The sequence below is a fragment of the Amborella trichopoda genome, chromosome 4 (assembly GCF_054954075.1).
Source record: "Amborella trichopoda isolate Santa Cruz 75 chromosome 4, AtrichopodaSantaCruz75HAP2 v2.0, whole genome shotgun sequence".
In the NCBI taxonomy this organism is placed as follows: domain Eukaryota; kingdom Viridiplantae; phylum Streptophyta; class Magnoliopsida; order Amborellales; family Amborellaceae; genus Amborella; species Amborella trichopoda.
The window spans coordinates 52,122,882-52,134,266 of NC_142339.1; the positions used below are offsets into that span (position 1 = coordinate 52,122,882).

General features: G+C 34.7%; 1 protein-coding gene across 1 annotated transcript; it reads right to left on the reverse strand.

Annotated features, from left to right (window-relative positions):
- Window positions 1-250: 250 nt before the first annotated feature.
- LOC18422287 (uncharacterized) lies at window positions 251-8,595 on the reverse strand. Its single transcript, XM_088864663.1, has 2 exons — window positions 8,286-8,595; window positions 251-1,373 (listed from the first exon to the last, which is right to left on the reverse strand). The coding sequence occupies exons 1-2, from the start codon at window positions 8,578-8,580 to the stop codon at window positions 319-321; spliced, it is 1,350 nt and encodes a 449-aa protein (XP_088720789.1). The 5' UTR covers window positions 8,581-8,595; the 3' UTR covers window positions 251-318.
- Between the last annotated feature and the right edge of the window lie 2,790 nt (window positions 8,596-11,385).

The window sequence follows — 11,385 nt, forward strand, 5'->3', positions numbered from 1 at the left end:
CATAGCTTGGTAAGAGGGGAGTGCATTTTCACTCGAAAGTTTGAAAATCAAAACAAATGGGTGGACTTTCTGCACAAATAAAACACACACAAAATCCTAGACAAAACCTTAACATGGTTAGAATAAAACCAAAATTATAGCCTGCTAATTTGCATTTGTGTAGAGGTTAGCAGCCTTTTATAATCTACTAACCCATATTTTGCAATGCAGAAACAAAGAAAAAATAGAAAGAAGCCAACTCCAAGTGAAATTTGACATACAAATTCTTCTTTTTCAGTATTAAACAAAACAAGCGTCATGGTGTTCAGATTTTAATGGTTATGAAGCCTTTTTTAGATCCGCAGACTCAGTACCAATTCTTGGATTTTCCTTGTTTCCCTTACAAAATTTTAGTAAACTTTCGGCCACTTCTCGGAAACTTAGCACATACTTCTCCAAGAATACCTTCTCCGATAACACACTAACTGTCGATAAATTGGCATCCTTTTTCAGTAATTCCCTTGACCACAACACTTTCAATAGATTAATCCTTGGGATCAACCTTCTCTCTAAACTGTAAATGAAAATATGTGGATGAAAACACAGATATTTCTCATCATATTTAAGCTCATCAACAGAATAATCCATAGTCTTTTGCAACTTCTCTTCTGATAAAGAAAAGATTAGAGGCATTGTTTGGAAAGCAGCGCAAATATCTTCTACTGACCATCCAAAAGTCTTAAAGAACTCGAATTTCCTCTGCCATGTCTCCTTGCTCATTGCACTCATGAATCCAACAGCATGAGAGTACATTTTAAAGTGAGATTCAAAACCCAATTCCTTAACTTTTTCTGTGATTTCTTTAAGCCTACTGAGCTTCCGATTGAACATATGCGGCCTTTGCAATAGGAGCGCTTTCAACTTCAATCCCCCAATTCCGTGGCTCTCCAAGTACCTTATATTGGGCAGCAATCTATTAGACACCAATACCGAACTACAACATCTGACAAACCTTAAGACATTTTCATCGGTTCCTAAATAGCTTTTGAGGAAAAGAATTCTACGGAGAAGCGTTTTGTTTAAGCTATAAGTAAGAATAGATGGATTGGCAGAGATGAAGGCCCCAAGTTCAGATTTAGAAAGACCCAAATCTTGGAGCAATTTCAATTTGGGTTTTAGGGTATTCTCGGCATCAGCTACAATAATGTCATGGATGTGGGTTGCTTCGAAACCATTGTTTTTAAGGAAGGTTGGAACAGACAGGGGTTTCTCATCTGTTTTGAGGCGGAGAAACTGTGAAGTTGTGGCAATGGATGATTGCTTTGAGAGCCCAAAAGAGTTTATAAGCAGATTAACCATGAAGAAGGAGAGGAAGAAGTTAAGCTCATGGCATCCTCAGTGAGAGAAGAAGGAGATGAAGAGAGAAAAAGGGGTTTTGTGGAGAATTGTTCAACACAAGAATAAAGAGAGGGAGGAACAACAAAAGAAATGAAATAGTGGGGTTTAGAGAGAGATTGTGCTTTTGTCAAAGCCATGATTTGGAAGGGTTAGAAGAAGATAAACAGTTCTGAGGCGAATACAAATAACACCATTAAGGAATACAAAACGTCAAGAAAACAAGAATCATTTAACCCAACAATGAAATAGAAAGAACGAGAACCGTACTCTGTGGCTTGCTGTAACGCGAGTAACCTGCAGCCTGTACACCCTCTCTCTCCTTCCAAGCACCCCAACTTTCTCTCTCTAAAATGGAGAAGGAGAATCTCTCTCTCCCCTCTCACAGTCTTCTTTCAAATACAGAGGAAGAAGCAGGACTCTCTCTCACTCAATTTCAAACAGAGGGAAATGGTGGATAGGCCATATTGTTGGTGATGAGTGAGTAAGTACTGGTAAGATTTCATGAGTAAACTTTGTAGAGAGAGAGTGTGTAGCCATGACCCCTTGAAGAGTAGGGCTAGGGGTGATCATTCGGCTCGAAAGGACGGACGGCTAAGATCGTAGGACGAGAGATGGAATGGACGGCCGACGATGGTAGGCTAATTGCAAAATTTACGTTCATGAGTTAATTTTTATGGGAAAATTATGTACACATCCGTTATATTTTTCGTTATTGCAAACTATCGAATAGTTTATGTTGTTATCTACCTATCCGTATTTTTTACATTTAAACGAAATTTAAAAACAAAACACAATTTTATAATTTTTTGTTTGTTCAAATAGCGAATTTATTAAATTTTATCGTTTTCAATCGTTGAACAACCGAATTTATAAAATTAATAACCAAAAATAGGCCGATTTCGATTCCTCGAGATCCTAAAATTTTACTTTTGTGGTTACGCGTAGGCAAGACTTTCTCTCTTCTCTCTACATGCCCTCTCGTACATTCTGTCTATTTCTCTCTAACAGTCCTGTCTCTTTCTCTCCTCTACCTGCCATCTCTGTTTCTCTCCTCCACTTGCCATCTCTCTCTACTTGCCCGCTCTCTCCTCCACCCTCCATCAGATGTTAAGCCCAAATCCACCTCTTTTACAGATAAGAAAGCTTGTTTGCTACAGAGCCTCAGATCACAAGCACTGATCAAGTCTACCGCCCACCTATGCAAGCTCCATGGATTGAAGCTATAACAGGTTTTTGATAAAGCTCGATAGCTGTAATGGCAGCCTGCATCTCTTTAATGGCCTGCCCAAGGGCCTCTCAGGCCCGACCTGGGTCGTGGGTTTATTGGTTTTGGATAGATGTCAGAGCAAGAATGTCTATTCCGGAGCAGAAGTGGTCGCCATTAGAGGCTAGTATAATGAGTTTTGCAGATGGGTTTTGGTCGAGGAGAGAGAGGGCTTTGGGGAATTCGTTGAAGAATTGGGGGTTGAGGGCGTTTCTTTGAGATGGGTTGTTGAGGTAGAGAGAAAAAATACTAGAGTTTGGAGGCTCGGATTGGATCACGAATTGGGGTTCCATGAATTCCTAGAGAGAGAGAGAGCAAAAAGGAAATCAATGAAAAAACAGATAAATCTTTGGATAGAAAACCAAAGAGAGAGAGAAACGAGGGAAAAGATGAATAAGGTTTTCTCGAGATTGGGACTTTGAAAGATGGAAGATGTTTCCTCTGTTGGACTTGGATATGGGCTGATGAAAATAAGAATGCTTATTTGAGTTATGGAGAGACGGTGGGTGCAGGAGAGAGAGGACGTGTAGAGAGAGATGGCGGGTGGAGAAGAGAAAGAGAGATGGCTGTTAGGAAGAGAAACAGAGAGAAAATGCGAAAGGGCATGTAGAGAGAGAAAGGGAGAAAATGTTGCGTATTACAAAAGCAAAATTTTAGGTTATTCAATAATCGAAATTAGCTTATTTTTTTGGCTGATGAACAATCGAAAATCTTATGAATTTGGTTGTTCAACAATCAAAAAGAATAAAGTTGTCTATCTTAAAAACTTTCTGACGTGAAAAAAACGGATAGATAAGTAATAACGGAAATTATTCGATCGTTTTGTAATAATAAAAAATATAACAAACATGTATGCAATTTTTTCTAACTTTAAAAACAGGCAAATACATAATAAGACTATTTTGTCATTTACCTTTGATATAAGGTTCGTCACATTAATTTTGATCATTGGATGTGAAATTGGGTGGATGCAATTATTCTATTGATCATGCTTAAACTTTAAAAGAAACTCTTTCGAACTTTAGGACACATCCAAGCTATCAAATTTCACATCAAATAGTAGTAAAGAATTTTGTAAATAATCTCATTTACAATTTGTATAGAGCCGAGGTTCTAAACAATCAAAGTAAAACACACTTTCAAATAGTATCAAGAAATGTGGTTTAAATATTGGAAATCTTTGTGATAGTCTTCAAATATATTTTCATCTTTAATTATAAAATTTAAAACTTAAAAAACAGTGCATATCGAGAAAATCAATGAAATTGATAATCTTGAAAATTGGCGGTTCAAAAATACGTTACAAGATGCACTATTTTTGAAACTTGAAATCCATTTTTTTCTCATGTCGATTCATCTTGATATCGAGATGATCAATTTGAGGATATTTGGGCATCAAAACAACATCTTCTAGTGAAATTTTTAATGTAGGATCTAATTTGATTGTTTAGAGCCTCTGGCTATGTAGAAACGTTTTCCTTTATAAAATTCATTTCTTTTTTGTGGTCTTTACTTTCATTCCTCCTTTTTCTCAATTTTTTATTTTTCCTAAAATGCTTTCGCTTGTGGATCTCCACTTCCGAATCTTGAAATTCCAAAATGATTGACTGATCGAGGTTCCTAATAACTTTTATTTTATTTTATCTTTTTTTTTTTTTTGCTATAATTGGAATCTTAATGGTCTAATGACAAATTTTCAAAGTGTGAATTGAAAAATTCATTAAACTAAGTCAAAGTCTTTATGTGACCAAGGCTTAAAGTTTTTGAAATAATTTGAATATTCAATGTCTAAGTTTTTTCTAACAAGTTTTGACTTCGAAAACACTACTTCCAAAATTTTTAAGTGGCTTCCAAGATCTGAATTCATAATTTCTAGCCTCTGCCTCAGATTTTCAAGATTCAAAGCTAAATTATTTTCTTATTTGGGTGACATTTTTTAAAAAAATAAGAAAAAAAAATAGTATATATATATATAAAATAATATATATATATATATATATATATATATATATATATATATATATATATATATATATATATATATATATATATATATATATATATATATATATATATATATATATATATATATATATATATATAGATGCTGTCAATTCCTTGATATATACAATTGCCCTTCATTTCATAGGAAATACTTCAATACTTGCAGCAAGAACTGCTGATCTTTTATCTAATTTACGATGCCCAACATTGTCACATTATAAATGGTATAAAGACGTATTTTTCTCCCGACTACTTATACGAGAAGATAGTCATCTTGATCACTGGAAAGAAAAATTTATAGCAGGACTACCTTACCTCTTTGCTATATGATCGCTTAAAAAAGAATCCTCCCCCATGGACTAATATTCATACTCTAGCTGTCCAACGACTTAAACTTAAAGCCAAAGAGCTCCCATGTTTAAATCTAGTTGATCCCGAAGCGTTCAAAATCATTGAATGTGATGCTTCAGACCTAGGTCTTGGAGGAATATTAAAACAATCTATTAATAATTCTAAAGAACAATTACTACGTTTTACTTCAAAAGCTTGGAATCCAACTCAACGGAATTATTCCACTGTTAAAAAAGAACTACTTGCTATTATACATTGTGTTTGCAATATAGAAAAATCAAATACAATCATACCAAAGACAATATCATGGTCAGATATAGTCCTACCCCATACCTGGGCTATCCATAATGATAACCAACCATCATCACAAAATCCCATTCAAAATATCCCAGACAGAATTACAGAATATACGGATGGAAATACTGAAATCCAATTTACTACGAATAATAGAATTCTAAATAGGACATCCACCTCAGAAACCATAAGCAACCATTCTTTCAGAAACTTAGAACCCCCAAGGAGATCCATTACAACCTATGATAGGAATTCCCACATACCAGCTACCCCAGGTTCAAAACCACAGATGGAAGGATTTTTACGTACATCTGATAATATTATTAGTTTGGAAAAATATTGTTTGTCCTTTATTGTCTATTTGAAGTATATTTGGACATAATGTGTTCATTACCTTATAATATATTCTATAAACAATGGCTATGTTTTGAGAACCTGCCATCATATCAAAACCTTGCGTTTTAAGATTTAAAGATAAAACATTTAATATGTTTGGATCAGTTAATGATACGGAATAATTTGGAAAGCAATTGAAATATATTGGTCCACTACATAAACTAGTTTCAACCATTCCTAGTAATGAATCCGAGAATTTGTTATGTCTAGTATCTCTTAAACAAACTAGAATAGAATTATTTAATCCTAACCTAGTCAGAGGTTTAACTGCTACTTGTATTAAACCTATATGTAGATATTTATAATTCTTATTTTGATGAACTTGTAATATTTTTTTAGATAATAATTGAAAATCTTCTTGATTACTAGTAACAGAAAGAGTTTCTTCTACTGTTTTTATGGCATATCCGACTTTGAGGTCGAATGTACCTTTTTTGTAAATATCAGATATAGGAACCTTGGGTATGTTCCAGTTCTGGATTTGATTTTCAATATCATTTATGACAAGTTCTTCCTTGTTTTTAATCCTTAGAGTTCTATTAGTTTTACTAGTTGTGCTATCTGTTAGATTCTTAATAAATTTCTCCATTATTAGGTTGCGGATAATGACAACTCAGGACGACCAAAAGTCCAGCGTTTTCCCTAACGGCTCTTCCTCGGCCTTGGCGGTACTTTGCATAAGACTTTTTCGTCTCGTGTCTTAACACTCGGACCAACTTTCTCTAATGGATAAATTTCTTAAGTTTCTTAAGATAACAAAACTGGTAATACTATGAGATCTCTAAAACAGGGTTGGCTCTGATACCATTTTTTGCCCAAGAATCTACCCTAAGTAATAAACTGTAATTATTTATAAGAAGTAAGAAAAGATTGCGGAATTATAGACTATTAATTGCTGAAGTACAGAAATGTAATAAAGAAATACAAAGAACATTACAATAATTAGTAATATTGAAATGTTAAAGACAATCCACGAAGTATGAGTATAATCAAAGTAAAGACAAATTTGAACTGCATTACTCACTGATTACATATACACAGGCTTGCGAATTTCCTCCACTCGGAAGGCAAAAAGGAAGGTAAAGAAGACTGATTACAATCACACATAAAAAGTTATGGAGGTTACCGACTTTTATGAAGTACTGTCGTCGATGACCTTTATCCTAAATACAGAGTGAAAAGAGAAGAAGGTAAGAGGAAGAGAAGAGATCTTATGAGAGAGAAAGTATGAGAAGATCTAGAAACTATGCTGCTATGCTGCTGCGAGAACGTCTGCTGAATTGCTGAAGGATTATCCTTGATGCTCTGATTTCTTCTTGGTTTAGAGAGGTATTTATAGAGGACTTGGTCTCAAATGCGTGGCTGGAATCGATTGCTTGCTGATGAAGGAAAGGATGTAATTGGTGGAAGGAGGTTGTGGCTCAGGATTGATTGCTTGCTGGAGAAGGCTTCTTTCAGATAAGGAGATAGTACGAAGAGGGGACGTGGCGATCCTTGATATGCTGATGGTTGAAGAGGAATCTTGTATAGTAACGGTGCATGCGATCGATGGTAGGAGTACTTCGTATGTGCGGGAGAAGAAGGGAATCGGACCATTGATATTTGGTTGATGTGACTATATGTCGGTGCAGAGCTTTTGGCGAAGAGGCAAGGTTGTCCTTTGTGCAACGTGGCTTTTGTCGTTTATGAAAAGGAATCTTTCCTGTAGAGGGACGCGTCTTCTTTTTTGTTTTTTGTGAAAAGGGAATATTTTATGCTGTAGTAGTCTTGTCGATGTCGAAGAAGGAATAGACCATCGGGTCGGGTCATTCTGTGGGCCTTTGGCTGAAATCATCCAACAGGGGGTTTCCTGACTGGACTGTTTCTTCTGATGATGTTGGCATGGCTGTATTGGGGGTGAAAACATGGAGCAATGTTTGCTCTATTTCCTCAAAAGTAGCATTGGGATTTGATTGTTTCAACCTTTTGAGATAGGCTGAGAAAGTAGGGAGACTGACCGTATTATATGTAGCAGAGTTGAAGGTTGCAGGTTGTGGAGGTATTCTTTTCAAAGGTAAAGTAGCAGGATTAGTACTGAAAATATCCCACCATTTAACCTTTACGGTTTTGCCAAGTTGGGGAATATAAGTATAGTCATGAGTATTATTTTCAGAGATGGAATATTCCCATTTGAGAATCCAGGGAATTTGGTAAATGGCCATGAAATAAAGATGGTAATCATCGGATTCGGTACAAGTATTATATTCAACAAATTTAGTTTGTAGGGCTTGGAAGGATTCTGGCATTATTTGGGTCAAAGATCCCCAGACTAAAAACCAATGACGGAACCAGCTAGGGAACCTTTCAAGGATAGGGAATTTGAATTGGATATACCAGGAGTGTGTATTATTTGGATTTTGGTAAGCAAAGACTTTGTGCCATGCTTCAATATATTCACTATACTTATATGATTTGTATTGAAATCCTGGATTGAGAAGCTTTTTTCCCTGATTGGGATTGCAGCCCCAATCTTCATATGAAAGCAATTTTTTGATTTACAGTTTGGAATATGCAAATATCTTAGTATTTTCTTGGTAGAAGTGAACTATGGAAACTGAACCAGTTTCCATGAGTATGGCCTCATACCATTCACGATTTTTGATACCATAAGATGAATTCATATGGTTGGATAAATATAGGGGAGCTATTTTATATGGGTCCAGATCAGTATGATTATCTGAGATAATAACTTCTGGTAAGAAGGCAGTATCAGTGTAAATTGACTTGGGAGAGTTTGAGGTCTGTTTGTTTGGATATGATGCTGGGGTAAATGCTGGACTTGGGGTAACAAATGGACTTTGGGGAGGAGATTGTATTATGTATTCTGGTACATTTGTGGATCTCAAAGGTGACATTGGGGTTAAGTCAAGAGGTGAATGACTGGGCATGAGAGGCCCATATCTATTGTTTTGAATGAGATCCATTGGTTGTTTGCCTTTGGAATGAGGATTCATATTTGTATTAGTATGTTTATTGGAAGGAAAGAGTTGCAAACCGTAAGTAGGAAAACGAGATGGTTTCGTCTTCGTCTTTGTCAAGATGGTTTCGTCTTTAGGAGGATGATGATGATGGATATGGTCCCCCCTGCAAAAATTCACGGGTTAAAAAGTCAGGAAGAGAATTGGAAGATCCGTGCAGATGTTCAATGGAAAAATCAAAAGCAGATAAAATGGCTTGCCAACGGGCAAAGATTTGCTTAGAGACAAGATTTTGGACATCTTTTTGCAGAATATCTTTAGCAGCTTTGCAATCAGTCCGTATGAGAAAATGTTGATTGAGAATATCAGTTTGAAATTTGCAAACACAATGTATAATAGCAAGTAGTTCTTTTTTAACAGTGGAATAATTCCGTTGAGTTGGATTCCAAGCTTTTGAAGTAAAACGTAGTAATTGTTCTTTAGAATTATTAATAGATTGTTTTAATATTCCTCCAAGACCTAGGTCTGAAGCATCACATTCAATGATTTTGAACGCTTCGGGATCAACTAGATTTAAACATGGGAGGTCTTTGGCTTTAAGTTTAAGTCGTTGGACAGCTAGAGTATGAATATTAGTCCATGGGGGAGGATTCTTTTTTAAGCGATCATATAAAGGTTTTGCATCTAAAGCAAGATTTTGGTAAAAATCACTTATATAATTAAGACATCCTAGAAAGCGTTGTAATTCGGTTTTATCTAGAATTTTATCAGGAAATTTATCAGCAAAAAGTATTGAGCGATCAATTGGAATGATAGTTCCTTGATTGATATTATGTCCTAGGAATCTTATTTTTGTCTGGAATAAATGTAACTTAGTGGAAGAAACTACTAAACCAGATGTTTTTATTAAATGGATAAAAGTATGTAGGTGTTTGAAATGCTGCTCTATGGATTCAGAGAAAACTAAGATATCATCAATATAAACAATCATAAATTTGTAAAAGGGATTGAATATATCATTCATTATTTTCTGAAATTCGGATGGAGCATTTTTGAGGCCAAAAGGCATAGCGTTCCATTCATATTGTCCAAAAGGAACATTAAAGGCTGTTTTGTATTTATCTTTTTCTTCTATTTGTATTTGCCAAAAGCCAGATTTTAAATCGAATTTGGAGAAGATTACAGCATGTAATAATCTATCTAATAGATCTTTTTTATTTGGAATAGGATATCTAATCCACTTTAAAACTTTATTAAGGGGTTTAGTTTATGTAGTGGACCAATATATTTCAATTGCTTTCCAAATTATTCCGTATCATTAACTGATCCAAACATATTAAATGTTTTATCTTTAAATCTTAAAACGCAAGGTTTTGATATGATGGCAGGTTCTCAAAACATAGCCATTGTTTATAGAATATATTATAAGGTAATGAACACATTATGTCCAAATATACTTCAAATAGACAATAAAGGACAAACAATATTTTTCCAAACTAATATAGAAAAATCAAATACAATCATACCAAAGACAATATCATGGTCAGATATAGTCCTACCCCATACCTGGGCTATCCATAATGATAACCAACCATCATCACAAAATCCCATTCAAAATATCCCAGACAGAATTACAGAATATACGGATGGAAATACTGAAATCCAATTTACTATGAATAATAGAATTCTAAATAGGACATCCACCTCAGAAACCATAAGCAACCATTCTTTCAGAAACTTAGAACCCCCAAGGAGATCCATTACAACCTATGATAGGAATTCCCACATACCAGCTACCCCAGGTTCAAAACCACAGATGGAAGGATTTTTACGTACATCTGATAATATTATAATACCTCAATATGAACAAGCTGAATCGGGATTTATTCAAGTACTACAGCTTGAAGAAACATTTACAAGAGAAGATATTATAAATGATTTTCTATCTCCAGAAAATGATAATATTAGAAAATGGTATGTTAAAGAATTCAAACCTAGATTAGTAGAATTATTCCATTCTCAGTTCAATAATTGGAGACAAAAGGGAAATAAAGGAAAATGCTTTTTTGATTGGTTAAGAGATACTCTTAAACAACATAATATCCCAATTCCTGAGTTTGAATTAAATACAGTAGAAACCCAATACTCTACATTCAATACAACCGAGGGAAAAACTATTAAATCCATACACCCTCCTGAACAAAGTTTAAAAATACAAGGAATGGCAACCACAGTACCAAAATCTCCAGAACAAACTGAAGGATCACCATCCACCCAAATAATTGTTTATGAAACAGTAGCCACGCCATATAAACTGAATAATGTTAATATACCTTGTATAGAGTTACTTCCACATATAATTGAACAAAATAATTATACAAACCTCTGTCTTCATACCCTTGGAAAACAATCTAATAGAATAGAAAATCTATTACAACCACCTAGTTACAAAGAGAAAAAACAATTATTTTTCAAACCACCTCCTGATTTGAATAAAGAAAAATTTCTTATAGGAGAAGATAATACTACCCTTATGGGACAACTAATTTCTAAATTATCTAAACTAGAAATAAAAGAACCCAAACCGACAATAGTAATATCCACTCCTATTCTCCCAGGTAGTGATAAAGGAAAAGCAAAAATCCCTGAACATGATACTATGACACTACAGGAAGAAACACTTTTCCAAACCAATGAGACCATAGAACCATCTATAGGACCATCAATAACCAATACAATACA